Source organism: Crinia signifera, chromosome 7, assembly GCF_055691185.1.
Source record: "Crinia signifera chromosome 7, ASM5569118v1, whole genome shotgun sequence".
In the NCBI taxonomy this organism is placed as follows: Eukaryota; Metazoa; Chordata; class Amphibia; order Anura; family Myobatrachidae; genus Crinia; species Crinia signifera.
Window position 1 is genome coordinate 151,312,358 of NC_139223.1, and position 16,077 is coordinate 151,328,434.

The 16,077-nt window shown below is 43.5% G+C and overlaps 1 protein-coding gene across 3 annotated transcripts in view; it reads left to right on the plus strand.

Moving 5' to 3' along the window:
* Window positions 1-2,382: 2,382 nt before the first annotated feature.
* The window catches only part of PLA2R1 (phospholipase A2 receptor 1), a 139,485-nt gene continuing 125,790 nt past the window's right edge, over window positions 2,383-16,077 (plus strand). The window contains exons 1-3 of one of the 3 annotated variants that reach the window (XM_083153968.1): window positions 2,383-2,619; window positions 6,820-7,200; window positions 8,613-8,786. In XM_083153968.1, coding sequence (XP_083010094.1) covers window positions 2,496-2,619; window positions 6,820-7,200; window positions 8,613-8,786 — 679 coding nt within the window. In that variant the 5' untranslated portion in view covers window positions 2,383-2,495. Of the gene's footprint in view, window positions 2,639-6,819; window positions 7,201-8,612; window positions 8,787-16,077 lie in introns of all 3 variants that reach the window. The other 2 variants (XM_083153967.1, XM_083153969.1) reach the window with 2 other exon arrangements.

Below are 16,077 nucleotides of genomic sequence, written 5' to 3' on the forward strand. Positions count from 1 at the left end.
AAGCCCCGCCCCCTTTCTACCCGCGAATCGCAGAACTCTCCCCATCTGAGCGGCTGCAGCTTTGTGGTGACTGGGGACTTCCTCCCAGACCAGCGGCCACTAGTAGGAGGTGCTGCAATCGTGCGGGGGTGCCAGTCATTAGGAGGTGCCTGTGCACCCCTGGCACCCCCCGTGCGCACGCCTATGGTTGGAATCTACAGTACAGCCTGCAGTGTGATCAGCTCTGCACTGGGCGCTGCAGCTGCTGAGCTCTCCAGCTTTACTCATATCTGACACACACACAGTAATTATCCTGGCACTGGGTAGTAAGATACTGTCAGTTCCCATCAACCTCCTCTGTATGCCCTGTTTTAATTACATTTTAACTCTGGATTGGCAAATACAACAGCTGTCAGTTCACAGTAATGTTATTCTGCAATATGTGATGTAGGGCACAGGTATATGGAAAGGGATTCGATTGGGGTCTTTATGAGACATATGCACTGTTTAAATTACATTTTTGCAGGGACAGCAAAGAAAAAAAACTGTCATTCCATAGGAGACGGCTTCACTTCATGTCATTCTAAATGTAAGATTTGTGACAGGGATATGGGGATTCGGTATGAAATCAAGACAGGGTCAACATCCCAAATGGGTCAAAATACCAACAAGGTCAAAATCCTGACATTTAAAATCCCGACAAGGACACAATCCCGACATTTAATATCCCGACAAGGTCAAAATACCGACATATTAATAGTCAACATGACATAATAACAGTCAACATGACTTTAGGTCTACAGGTCACGAGGTCGACATGGGTTTTTTCACTGTTTTTTTTTACACGAATGTCGACACAGTCGACATGGACACAGTTGGAACTGAACCACAGCCCCTTGCAAAGCTCACTTTGCTCGCAATGCTTCAGGCACGGTGCCTCGCTGCGCTCGGCACACTATTTTATTCTCCCACCACACCCTAGTGGATGGTACTGTAGGGCATGAAATACCGCCTGTCGGCACATGACAGGTCAAAAACCAGTGAAAAAACCCATGTCGACCTTGCGACCTGTCGACCGAAAGTCATGTTGACTGTTTCACCTGTACATTCTATATGTCGGTATTTTGACCTTGTCGGGATTTTAAATGTCGGGATTTTGATCTTGACGGGATTTTGTCCTTGTCTGTATTTTGACCCAGTCGGGATTTTGACCGCATCCCGGATATGGGGCCTAATTCTGGTCCACACGCAATTTGCACCATTGTGTGTGGGTGTAATGCTGCCTGCACGGCAGCCCGCCCCCCTCGCCACCAGGTTTGCTGCATATGGATGTTTTGCATAAACATCCATTCGCACCCTTGGGTGCGGAGGCCGAATCATACGATGGCTGATGACCTTCGAATGATTTGGAAGGTGCACGCAAAATGAAGACACTCTCTGGTGTCTTAGTTTTGGTTGTTACCTGTACGGGAAGAGGGCGGGAAGCTGACATCCGGTGATGTCAGCTGCCCGTCCCTGGCACCCACGTCACGGCACCATGTCCGTCCGAAACCCCCTGCTCACATTGCTAGGTGTGAACGGGACGGCGAACTAGCAGTTCACCGTGCCCGCTGGCACCCAGCGTCTGAGTTCTTCACACTATTTTAGGTGGCTTGTGCCGACAGGCGGTATTTCATACCCTACCATCCACTACGGCACAGTGGGAGAATATAATAGTGTGCCTGAAGCATGGCGAGCACAGCGGGGGGATATGGTGCACTGTCCATGTCGACTATTCCGGAACAGAAAGTCGCCACCCAAACACAGTAAAAACCCGCCCTGTGCGAGTCTGCCAATGATTCCCTGATCTCCTGCCATCTGCAATTCCATTCGATACTCACAAACCATCAAATGATTTCCCCAGTCTGTGCGAGTGTGTATCTCTGACCCCCTCCCCCCACAGCGCTGCGACAGAGACAGACTGATTGAGATCTGAGCTGACGTCACTCGCCCTCTCTTGGGCACGCCTGCGGTTTTTTCCTGACAAGCTCATTTATCACCCCCAAATAGCGGCTTCCTGTCAGTCAAGTCATGAGGGGCTTGCGAAAAAAGTAATCGCTGATTCTGGTCGTTGTTTGGCCTCGTGCATGCTCGCTACGATCCGCACTCATGTGCATCTGTACGATAATCGATCGGCTTGCAATTTCGCACAACAGTGATCCGCTCTGAATAGCCCCATAGCGCATACTGCACAATAGGTGTAAGATTTTATTACATATACATATATATCTCCCCTTCTGGTGATCAGAATGTGTGTAACTCCAGACTGTGGACTTTGGGAATTGAACCAGTTATTTTTTTTATACTTCAGCACCAGGATAACAGTTTCCTTAACCCCCCGGGCAAAAGCACTGCATATTTTAAGCCAGCCCATGAAGCAGGTCCCACCCTCCCTCAGCCTGGGACAGAGGAATAGCTCCGTGTATTATCATGCAGCATGACAGTATTGCGCTGCTCCCTCCAATTTAGCGTCAGTTATGACTCCGGGCGCAAGGATCAGCAGCAGCGGCGGAGTGCCTGGGTCTCTGCTGCTCTCACTCATAGGATTCCTGTGCGGATTCCTCCTTCATTACAGCTCTGCAGATCGCACGGTGCCCATCAGTGAGTGCTGCAGATACGTGTATGTCTCTGTCAAACTTACTCCAGTCATGTACTTGTTTCAGTGGAAAGGGGTTTCCTGATAGTATGTTGATAGATAGATAGATAGATATCAATGCATAAGATAGTAAATTACAATGTGTATATACTGTGTACTTGTCCTACATTGTCTTGTACTGTAAGTTACTGATTTCATGTACTGTTCATTCATGTATGCACTTTGTTAAGGCTGCGGTACCTTTGTGGTGCCATATAAATGAAGGTTGTTAATAATAATCATATAACAATAATCATCATCATATTAAATAACAGCTGGTGGTATAGAATTGTACGTATTGCTGATATTTTTCCTCATCATTACTTATTTGTTTCAATGATAATGTCGTGCTTATAGTTGCATTCATCAGAAACAGACTGACACGTTTTTTAATATTTTGTCCGTCCCATGTTCCTGTATGTACCGTAAAGGTAGTGGGGATATTGTATCTATGATAATGAGAACTACACCTTTACGTCGCCTTGTCTTGTAACCCTTAAACATGCTTTTAAAATTGACATTTTAAGAAAAAAATATTCTCCTGGCAGTTTTTTTTAACTGACATTTTGAAGTGAAAACACTCAAGGGGCCGCTGGTAGCGTCAGAACGGATTTACGCAATATCAAAATCATCCCTATAGAGTGCAGCAGGGCCCTCCTACCTCCAAGTCTGTCTGTTGTTACCCAGTTTGTTTTATCACTGTCTACTATTGTAACGGCAACGGAATCTGCTGCGCTATATAAGAAACTGTAACGGAATCTGCTGCGCTATATAAGACACTGTAACGGAATCTGCTGCGCTATATAAGACACTGTACCGGAATCTGCTGCGCTATATAAGAAACTGTAACGGAATCTGCTGCGCTATATAAGACACTGTAACGGAATCTGCTGCGCTATATAAGAAACTGTAACGGAATCTGCTGCGCTATATAAGACACTGTAACGGAATCTGCTTCGCTATATAAGACACTGTAACGGAATCTGCTGCGCTATATAAGACACTGTAACGGAATCTGCTGCGCTATATAAGACACTGTAACGGAATCTGCTGCGCTATATAAGACACTGTAACGGAATCTGCTGCGCTATATAAGACACTGTAACGGAATCTGCTGCGCTATATAAGACACTGTAACGGAATCTGCTGCGCTATATAAGACACTGTAACGGAATCTGCTGCGCTATATAAGACGCTGTAACGGAATCTGCTGCGCTATATAAGACGCTGTAACGGAATCTGCTGCGCTATATAAGACACTGTAACGGAATCTGCTGCGCTATATAAGACGCTGTAACGGAATCTGCTGCGCTATATAAGACACTGTAACGGAATCTGCTGCGCTATATAAGACACTGTAACGGAATCTGCTGCGCTATATAAGACACTGTAAAGGAATCTGCTGCGCTATATAAGACACTGTAACGGAATCTGCTGCGCTATATAAGACGCTGTAACGGAATCTGCTGCGCTGAATAAGACACTGTAACGGAATCTGCTGCGCTATATAAGACACTGTAACGGAATCTGCTGCGCTATATAAGACGCTGTAACGGAATCTGCTGCGCTATATAAGACACTGTAACGGAATCTGCTGCGCTATATAAGACACTGTAACGGAATCTGCTGCGCTATATAAGACGCTGTAACGGAATCTGCTGCGCTATATAAGAAACTGCAAATAAATAAATAAATTAGTAGTGTGACTGTGTCACTGCGGTGTTAGGAAAGGTCTGGTGTTTACTGACCTCTAATTCTTTTTCCATTTAGAAGATTTACTGACAGATGCCCATACTTTTGTTCAGTGTGACTATTATTATTAGTAGTATTATTATCAGTGACAATAATATTAACATTAACTGTATAGCGCCAGTATATTTAGTTCTGCGTTACAGTTGAGAACACGGTAATAAAACAAGACTCATGGGGCCTACACACAGGGAGATTTGCTGAGCATTCGTAGTGATGCTAGATCGATCAGAACCCTCAGTAAGATCTCTTAGCGCTGTGTGTGCTGAGCGATCTGTCAGGGCCAGTGTTCTCCTGCCTTGACCTGCGATTAAGTAGATTTATACAGCATGCTAGATATTAATCGCCGGGCGATAGCGTTGCGCGGGGTCGCACATAGCTATCGCTATGGCCCCTACACATGGAGCAATATAGGGCCATTTTCGAAGTTAACTAGACAGATTGCTCAGAAAATGCCCTGAAACTGGCCTGTATGTGGGCCCCTTAACAAACAGACAGAGCTAAAAATAATATCAGGCTGATGTTACAGTATATCATTGTTTGTCTGCTGTAGCTATTAGCGTATCCTTATATGGAATTCTCTATTGCAGACACACATGACATTGTATACACACACACACACAAGCAGTGGTGGCTCGTACCTTTTGGGAGGAGGGGGACTGCCTCTGGCTGCAGCCGCCGCAGGGTACTGCGATGCAGGCACCCCCCTCTGCCACCGCCACCGCTCCTCCTGGGCCCCGCAGCGTTCCCAGTGCCTGTGCTATGATGAAAGGCTCTGGGACTGACGCATGCGTAGTGCATACCTCTGTACTGCGCATGCAGCCAGCTTCCATGGTCTGCTTCAGCAACAGCCCATAGAAGGGGGATCATGGTCCCGGCGCCTGTATAATACAGATGACAGGCACCGGGACTGGCGCGTGTGCAGCACCAATGTAGGCACTGCACATGCGCAATCATGGATTTTGCTCGGCAGCCCGCAGAGAGGTGTCCCGGAGTCTCTGAGTGTCGCCATTGACCAAGTTTGTATCTGTAGGGTTCTTTCACTTATTGGAAGGCAATAGGGAAAGTAACTTATTATTATGGGCTCAAAAGCCTAGGGCTGGCAATCAGTTTGGGAGAGACCCCATGTGATACCCCTTTCAGACAGAAAAAAAGACCCGGGAATTTCCCTGCTCTTGCCGTGTCAACCCTGGTTTTTCTTCTGTCTGAAAGGGTCAACACGGGTCTAAAGTTCCGGGACTTCGACCCAGGTATTTACCTGGGTTTTCCCCGGGTCTGTATTCCAAAAACCCGGGTCGCCGGCTGTCTGAAAAGAAACGACCCGGGTTTTTGGGATTATTACACATTGTTAGACACTGATTGGCTCTCCTGGTGGGGTGCTGGCTGATTGGTTGTGAGGATAGGCTTCTCTGATTGGCTGGGAGGGCATGGCAATGGAGCTGGCCTCTGAGGTCATTAGGGAGCTGAAAAAAGGATAACATGGCCCACTGGTAGACGCAAGAGGTGAGAGCTGCTGGCAGTGAGATGGGGAGGAGGATATCGGCAAACAGATGACTGGGACAGTCAAAGATGCCACAATGTACTCAAACATTGCAAATATACTGACAGCCATGTGAGGTAACATGCACCTTCCAGTATATAAAAACAATAACACTTGTTTACAACATATCCTTGTGTCATGCCATGGTTAATGCAATGCAGTGAGCAGTCACCACCCACTTTTCATGACCTCACCTCTGTGTGCCTTTAAAACTGTCCTTTTCTTATGACACACAGAGTTTTGCAGGAAAAATCCGGCTTCCGTGTGAAAGGGGTCGACACGGGAAATACCCGGGTTTTTGCTCCTGTGTGAAAGGGGGGGTCAGCCCCTTGCTGCCTAGTTCTACCTGGGTTTTTGTATCCGGGAAATACCTGGGTTTTTGGGATTTTTCTGTCGGAAAGGGGTATAACTGTATTTTGTAGACATTCAAAACAAATGGTGATGAAATTACAGCAAAATAGCAGTTTATCACCCCTTAGCGACTTGTGTAGGTTATAACGTAAATAAATGGTGATGGTCACCAATGCTTTCATTTGAGGAACTGGTAGACTTATTGGCTCCCAATAAAATTAACCATAGAATGTCTGTGTGTGCGCGTGTACATGTGGTAGGGAATATAGATTGTAAGCTCCGCTGGGGCAGGGACTGATGTGAATGTTCAACTATACTCTGTAAAGCGCTGCGGAATATGTGTGCGCTATATAAGAAACTGTTAATAATAATACAGGTACCACTTGCGTTGTGTGATTCTGATGCTCCACTGTAGAAGACATGGCCAGTAGCCATTAGTGAATAATATCATGTTGACCATTTCTGTCTTACATCTGTATGATATACACTAAAGATATCAAAACTTGTGTTCTTCAACTTCTTTCAGGCAAAGACATGTTCACCTTGGAAAGTGTTCAGAACAATATGTGCCTTACAGTGAATTCATCAGGCCTTGTGTTGCAAAACTGCAATCCCCATAATGGAACCATGCTGTGGAAATGGGGATATGGGCAGCGTCTTTTTAACATTGGAAGCAGCAAGTGCCTGGGATTGAACCTCACTGTGCCGGAAGAGCCTTTAGCGATGTTTGACTGTGACTCCCAGCAGCACACACTGAGCTGGAGCTGTAGCGATGGTCTCCTCACCGGTGTGGATTATTACAGACTCGTCACTATAAATGGGAAAGTGGTGGCCAGGAAACAGTTATTGCATAAATGGAGGGAATATTTATCATCGAGTGAGAACGTATGTGACCATTACTTCCAAGGTAACATAGAATTACATAGAATTTGACGGCAGATAAGAACCATTTGGCCCATCTAGTCTGCCCCTTATTTTGTTGGATGTGTCTACAGTAATAACACATTATGCATAGGAATACTGTTATAGAAATATATTTTAACATCCACAAAAACTGTTTTTACTGCCCTACTATACCACACTAATTGTCACCAGAAAGGAAGTATATACATTACCCTTAGACAGTTGTTCTCAAACTGTGTCCTTCAGCACCCTGGGGTGCCACGGAACACTTGCAGGGGTGCCTCGGATTGTTGATCTAGGACCAATTCAATTATTTATGGTCAACGTAACAGGCTTGTGGCTGACAACCATAAATATGTGTACCAACTGAAGCAAGTACAGGGTGGGGGGAGGGAGGGTTAGAGGGGGTGTAGGGTTGGAATACTTACCTAGCAGGTATCTGTTTTCTCCACATTGGGATGCATCTGCTGGTCTTCTGACCGCCAGTATTCCAAGTGTTTGTTGAGATCCCATCCCCAACCAATTTCATATATATATATATATATATATATATATATATATATATATATATATATATATATATATATATTGTTTAGCAAGGTAATAAGTTACTTTAGTGTGTATTTTATGGTGGCTCTACTTAAAGTTTTAGTAGTTAAAAGTAACAGAAATCAACACTGAAATGTAACAGGGTCCGAAGTTGCAAAAAGTTACTTGAATGCCGGACGAAATTGGACATTTTATTAAAGCGGCAATCAATTACAAGGCAAACTCGGACCCTGTCAAATTTCGCAGCAAATGCGCTCAAAGATGTTTCGTCGTATAAAGATATGGAGATATAATGAAGCTAGAAAGATAATTATAGTTAGGGAAAACTGTAGGCATATATATACAAGAGAAACATACTGATAGAAGAAATGCTAGTATAAGAAATAAATAATTTAATATGGTTATAAAATAGTAGTTTCCACTTTTGGTGATATCTGGTGAACTAATGGTATCTGGTGAATTTTGATCACACATTCCCACATTCCCGTCCTGTGGTGGATAAAACTGGGAATCGTACTGTATAGAAAGAGATGTGATCATTGCACAATGGGGGTGTGGTCACACAGTGAGGACCACACACAGACCCCCCCCACACACACACACACACACACACACACACAACCCACCAGGAGCACATAGGCAGATTATCGCCCCCTCCATCAATAGATCCAATTTACAGCAACATACATCCCAACAATACAAACTGCTGGACAGCAGTATTGTCATCTGGAGACCATGACAGTGGTCTCAAACTGGAAGGTACATTTAGTCAGTATTGCACCATGTAAACTGCTGCATTCAATGATTATATTTTCTTCATTTTTATCTTGTTTCTCTATAACCTGCACAATGTGCTCTCTCTTGCAGAAATACATACGCATCAAGGGAACGATATGGGCAAGCCATGTGTGTTTCCTTTCAAATACAATAACACATGGTATCATGAGTGTACTACAGCAGGAAGAAGCAATGGAATGTACTGGTGTGCCACCACCATGGTTTATGACAAAGACAAGAGATGGGGATACTGTCCCAGCACTGGTAAAAAAAAAAAAAAAATGACCTTATTCCTAATAATTGTAATTATACTGTATGCTCATAAAGGCAGCATGTGCAGTGTTTATGTAATAACCAGCACATGTGGTAATGTTATACATGTGTATATATAGTAAATACCGTAAGTTAATGAACTATGGTCCCTCATAGAGGGAATAAAATATTAGAAACCAGAGACCTTTTTACAGCAAAAGTATGTGAGTGTCATCAGAGACTGTTAGGTGAACTGAAATGCCCCTCACTTTAGGCATATTGGACTAGTCTGTTTGCTTAGTCCATGCGAAGGAATCACGGACTGAACTATTTCTCCTGCCACATAGGGGAGAAAATCTCTGAGAACAGCCACTGTGAAGTACTAATAAAGTTGGAGAGCTCATGCCACAAATCCGCATGCAGAGGCATAAAAAAAAAGGCAGGGGGCCGTTTGGAGGTGACAGTTGACCAGTTAGAGAGGAGAGAGACTGCAGAGCTGCACAATATAGCTGAAATGGAGAGCTGCTGTGTAAAGCAGAGTAACACAGTATAGAGGAAGCGGAGAGCGGCTGCTGGGACAGGAAGGCCGGGGAGAACTTGGAGAGGTGATACTTATCTGCCCGAAATCCGGTGACCGGGTGCCGGAGCCTATCGCACTCTGGTCCGCCAGGAGGCGTGACACCGCTCGCTGGGCGGACCCGGAATCGCGGCCAGAATCATCAAAGTAAGGAGTGACAGGGGCGCAAGAGTAAACATTACAGCAGGAGGCGGGCTATAGACGGTGAAGGAATGTGGCTGAAATCCCGGCAAGTAGCTGAGACCAATTGCCCTAGAGGTGGGTGGTAACTGAGGCGAGGCTTTGGAGAAAGAAACCAACGGTAAGCGCTTGAGGCTGAGAGGGGAAGGAGAGTGACGCAGTTAGGCCCCCATGGCTGTCAGTGGAGTGGAGCCCCGGAGGTGTGCTGACGAATAGCAGCATCAGTTAACCCAGCGGTGAGCAGTTGTACCCCTACCCCTGCCTCCATCCCCCTGGCTAGTGAGCCGTCTATAGAAGTTAGCAATTGCAATACAGTGAGGTGTTGGTGAGATTTGCCCAGCATAAGAAGAGCCGGAGTATAAGTACTATTCCAAATAAAGTAGCCAAAGATTTATAGTGCAAAACTTATAGTCTTGAGACCCTGCATAAGGAGATAGCAAAGTATAAATTGCCAGTCGCAGAACTACAAGTGTCACACTAAACAGTTGAGAGGCTGGAGTCCTAGAGAGGAGCACCTTTATACAGTTCACAGTTCCATAAATATTGCAAAGAGGCGAAATAGATAGAGATAAAGTGATGAAGCAGTGGAATAAAGAAAGAAGAACTTTGCTAAGGATGTTATACAGTTAGATATTTATTCTACCTATAAAGGAAAGCATTTAGTGATGATTGACAAAACACTTGCCTGCAAGGAAAAGGGTTTTATACTTCAGGGTCTTCTCAGCTTCTGCAAATAAAAGTCAGACAAAGTAAAGCAAAGTCTTGTTCAAAGTGTGGGATTACAAGCTGGAAACAATAGGTTAATATTACTTCTGTTGTAACCAACAAAGACTAGGAACTCGACATATTATAGGATAAAATAATCCATTGTTGCAATAGTAGCTCTACCTTAAGGAGAGAATCATTGTGAGGAGCAGTGCACAGTGTATACTCAGAACTTTGCGAGTTAATAGGATAGACTGTTACAAAATCTTTTGGGACTCAATTTATGCTGTTAGCAGAAGAGTGAAATATGCGTTTTAAAGTGGCAATGCCGACTACAGTATATTAGTTGTAAATGTGTATTGTAATTGAGACGTTAGATGTATGCAAGTGAATTTTTGTCATATTCACTGTGGGTTAACTATTGTTATTAGCTATTTGATGCATAAAAATTCTAATGTATTGCTAGAAAATGGTTAATTTAATTTGTTTTATGTTGCAATTTCTTGTTGCATAACCTGTTGAAGTGGAATTATTATATACTTCACAAATATATAAATTTATTCATAAATAAATACTTCATTATAAACTAAAAACCTGTTTATACTTACCGACAATGGAATAATCCTGGAAGTGGAAGAGGAAAGAAGAAGTATCCTGCAAAATAGAAAGGTAGAGAAACATTAGAATAAAATTCCAGTTTATTACAAGGAATTTTCGTGGCGTCACGAACAGGATACGGATAATAAATTGTGCGCAAGGGGAAAACTAAAAAAAAAAAAAAAAAAAAATGTCTCAGGAGCAAGCGTCAGCTTCTGGAGCCCAAGGGGAAGGCATACTTAACGAGAATGTTGCTGGCCCAACGATAATAACTTCACCCATCACAATGCCTTACTATTATGGAGCTCCGTGGATGCCCACGTATTCAGGCAAAGTGCGACTATCTGGCACCACCACCTTTAAGGACTTCAAATCCCAGTTACAAGCCATGTTTACCATCCACCCATTGAAGGAGGAGCAGAAGGTCCAAATGCTTATTGGACAGTTAAGGGGTGCTGCCAAGAGGGAAGTCAAGTCATGGCCAGACCAGCAAATCAAGACCGTCGATGGGATCTTCGAAAAATTAGTCGCCATGTTTGAATCTCGAACCGTGGCGGCATTGAAGAAACGGCTTTACACAAGACAGCAATTACCCAATGAGACACTAAGAGACTTTGCGTTGAGTCTCCAGGAGTCACTCAAGACATTACAGGCTTTGGACCCTCGTGAAAATCAACAAGAGAATGAGACATTGACAAATGTATTCGTAGAAGGGGTCAGATGTAAAGATGTGAGAAAACAACTCCGGATGTATCGATCCCAGAATCCAGGTGCTTCGTTTTTAGACTTTAAGGAGGCGGTACTGAAAATTTTGGAGGACGAACAGCCGGATGAGGATGAGAGTTCCGAGTCAGACGATATGTATGAGTCAGATGTTCCACAAAAAAAACACACAGTGTATAAAAACGACTTGCCAAAGGCCAAAGAGTTTCCTGTCCTCCAACAAGTGCAAGCCCCTGTTCAACCCGACAGAGTAGGGGTCTTAGAGGGACAGATGACACAGCTTACCAGGAGCCTTGACCTGGTCTGTCAAGAATTGAGAGAACTTAAGCAACACCAGATGCCTAACAAACCGCAAGAGTGGCGTTCAGATCGAAGAATGCCGCCTCGAAGATGGGATGTTCCAAGATTTACAGGAAGGCTACCTATGGATCAGTTTGACTCTCAAGGTAGGCCCATTTGCAGGAAGTGCCAGAGGAGTGGACATATTGCTCGCAACTGTCAACAGGAAGCTTTAAACGCGGAGGTCCCGAGGCAGGGGACCCAGAGAGGACCCAGAGATATAGGCTCAAATACAGTAGTTCAGAACCAGATTAGCATATCTGGGGCAACATCTGTAAGCGATATTCAGCAATTCAGCCCAAGAAAGATTTCAGGTCATGTTGTGTGGTTTAGTGTTCCACGTGGGTTTGGATTTATAAAGCGAACTGACACCAAAAGAAGAGTCTATGTGCATTACACTGCCATTGAGAAGACCAACCCTGAAGAGTGCTTCAAGAGTCTGGTAACTGGAGAAATAGTTGAGTTTGATTTGGCAAATGGAAAGAAGGGCATCAAAGCGATTAATGTAACAGGTCCTAATGGTGTTCCGGTGCAAGGCAACAAATATGTCACAAATCGCAGCCAATACTGGCCCTGTCCACGCTGTAGAGATTCTCCACGCACCTGTCAACAGGATATTCGACACAATGGAGGTGGAGAGGAACCAGGAGAAGGTCACAGTGCGGTTGAAAGTACTAATCCTCATCGCCCTTATTGCCACATGAGAACAGAAGAATCTGGACAGCAACAACATGATTTTCCCGAGCAAAGTGAATTGGTGGAACGAACGGACAAACAAACTGTGGAGAAACAGAATGAGACAGTGCAGCAAAGTCTGCAGAATGTGGTCAAACAGCAACCGCCTCCAGTGATGGTTTGTGACAGTAAATTAAAAGTTGAAGACATCGATTTCAGTATGGTCAACCCAAGTCGAGCAGATTCAAGCACATCTGATCAAGCAAAAGACACAGAAGTGATTTGTCTGGCTGAGGCTGGGGGATTGGGAACCCTTAGACCAAGTTCCCCAGATTCTGTTGTGTCAAACTCTAAATCTAAGGTTCCTGAAGAATCCCTTGGCATAGCTAAAGATTCAGAGAAAAATTTTCTTCCAGACTGGGATCACTCAGACCTCGAGTTCACCACTATAACCTCTGAGGAGATAAAACTGATGTGCCAGCAGGCTTTGAAGAGGTCTAGAGTATATAACCAAAGTACCTCACGTAGGCAGCGTAGATGTTAGCCATGATGTAGAATATCATTTGTTATCTGATATATTGTTGGTCCAGAATATTAGTTTAGCGGAAATTGTGAAGATGAAAATGTAAATATTGTAATGAAACAATTTTAATGTTGAGGGGTGATCCTCTTACTGACCCCATGGCAATGTTAATGCTTATGACTGGGCCCGTTATTACGGGGACTAGTTGCCCAAGCTTACAAAGTTCATGTTATGGTCGTCATGAAATTGTAATTGATGATATGAATAGCACTGCTTTGTCAAAGATAGACACGTCTGTACCAGAGTTAAGAAGGTCAGAGAGAAGTAGTAAGGGTAATTTACCTTTACGATATAGAGAGTAGCTTTGTATAAAATTGATATGTATCTGTTTGATAAGTTGTAATATTTTATGTAAGAGTGCGTGGGGACACGCAAATTTCTAGGGGGGTTGTATGTAATAACCAGCACATGTGGTAATGTTATACATGTGTATATATAGTAAATACCGTAAGTTAATGAACTATGGTCCCTCATAGAGGGAATAAAATATTAGAAACCAGAGACCTTTTTACAGCAAAAGTATGTGAGTGTCATCAGAGACTGTTAGGTGAACTGAAATGCCCCTCACTTTAGGCATATTGGACTAGTCTGTTTGCTTAGTCCATGCGAAGGAATCACGGACTGAACTATTTCTCCTGCCACATAGGGGAGAAAATCTCTGAGAACAGCCACTGTGAAGTACTAATAAAGTTGGAGAGCTCATGCCACAAATCCGCATGCAGAGGCATAAAAAAAAAGGCAGGGGGCCGTTTGGAGGTGACAGTTGACCAGTTAGAGAGGAGAGAGACTGCAGAGCTGCACAATATAGCTGAAATGGAGAGCTGCTGTGTAAAGCAGAGTAACACAGTATAGAGGAAGCGGAGAGCGGCTGCTGGGACAGGAAGGCCGGGGAGAACTTGGAGAGGTGATACTTATCTGCCCGAAATCCGGTGACCGGGTGCCGGAGCCTATCGCACTCTGGTCCGCCAGGAGGCGTGACACCGCTCGCTGGGCGGACCCGGAATCGCGGCCAGAATCATCAAAGTAAGGAGTGACAGGGGCGCAAGAGTAAACATTACAGCAGGAGGCGGGCTATAGACGGTGAAGGAATGTGGCTGAAATCCCGGCAAGTAGCTGAGACCAATTGCCCTAGAGGTGGGTGGTAACTGAGGCGAGGCTTTGGAGAAAGAAACCAACGGTAAGCGCTTGAGGCTGAGAGGGGAAGGAGAGTGACGCAGTTAGGCCCCCATGGCTGTCAGTGGAGTGGAGCCCCGGAGGTGTGCTGACGAATAGCAGCATCAGTTAACCCAGCGGTGAGCAGTTGTACCCCTACCCCTGCCTCCATCCCCCTGGCTAGTGAGCCGTCTATAGAAGTTAGCAATTGCAATACAGTGAGGTGTTGGTGAGATTTGCCCAGCATAAGAAGAGCCGGAGTATAAGTACTATTCCAAATAAAGTAGCCAAAGATTTATAGTGCAAAACTTATAGTCTTGAGACCCTGCATAAGGAGATAGCAAAGTATAAATTGCCAGTCGCAGAACTACAAGTGTCACACTAAACAGTTGAGAGGCTGGAGTCCTAGAGAGGAGCACCTTTATACAGTTCACAGTTCCATAAATATTGCAAAGAGGCGAAATAGATAGAGATAAAGTGATGAAGCAGTGGAATAAAGAAAGAAGAACTTTGCTAAGGATGTTATACAGTTAGATATTTATTCTACCTATAAAGGAAAGCATTTAGTGATGATTGACAAAACACTTGCCTGCAAGGAAAAGGGTTTTATACTTCAGGGTCTTCTCAGCTTCTGCAAATAAAAGTCAGACAAAGTAAAGCAAAGTCTTGTTCAAAGTGTGGGATTACAAGCTGGAAACAATAGGTTAATATTACTTCTGTTGTAACCAACAAAGACTAGGAACTCGACATATTATAGGATAAAATAATCCATTGTTGCAATAGTAGCTCTACCTTAAGGAGAGAATCATTGTGAGGAGCAGTGCACAGTGTATACTCAGAACTTTGCGAGTTAATAGGATAGACTGTTACAAAATCTTTTGGGACTCAATTTATGCTGTTAGCAGAAGAGTGAAATATGCGTTTTAAAGTGGCAATGCCGACTACAGTATATTAGTTGTAAATGTGTATTGTAATTGAGACGTTAGATGTATGCAAGTGAATTTTTGTCATATTCACTGTGGGTTAACTATTGTTATTAGCTATTTGATGCATAAAAATTCTAATGTATTGCTAGAAAATGGTTAATTTAATTTGTTTTATGTTGCAATTTCTTGTTGCATAACCTGTTGAAGTGGAATTATTATATACTTCACAAATATATAAATTTATTCATAAATAAATACTTCATTATAAACTAAAAACCTGTTTATACTTACCGACAATGGAATAATCCTGGAAGTGGAAGAGGAAAGAAGAAGTATCCTGCAAAATAGAAAGGTAGAGAAACATTAGAATAAAATTCCAGTTTATTACATTTACATTACTATACACATATTGCTATTTACTCAGGGGGACACAGGGTGAAATGTAATAGGATGAGTGATTCAGAAAGTGAGAGATTTGGTAAGAAATCTCCAGGTTTTTTTAAAGCAGCAATCATTTACACTGCAAAACCAGTTTGATTTTGCAGTGTAAATGATTGCTGCTTTAAAAAAACCTGGAGATTTCTTACCAAATCTCTCACTTTCTGATTCTCTCATCCTATTAAATTTCCACTGTAGAGTCATATTTTTGCCCCTAACAGGCATCATAAGTCTGATTTATATTTTCTGCTGATGTCACAGATTGGAAGGTGCCCATTAAAAACATATGCTGACATCACATAGTGGGTGGAGCCAAGTAAGGAACCAAGAATAGAAAGTTGCTTATCATGGCTTCTTAGTGATTTCTACTATTATTTATATTACATAATTAGATGTGAAGTATATACT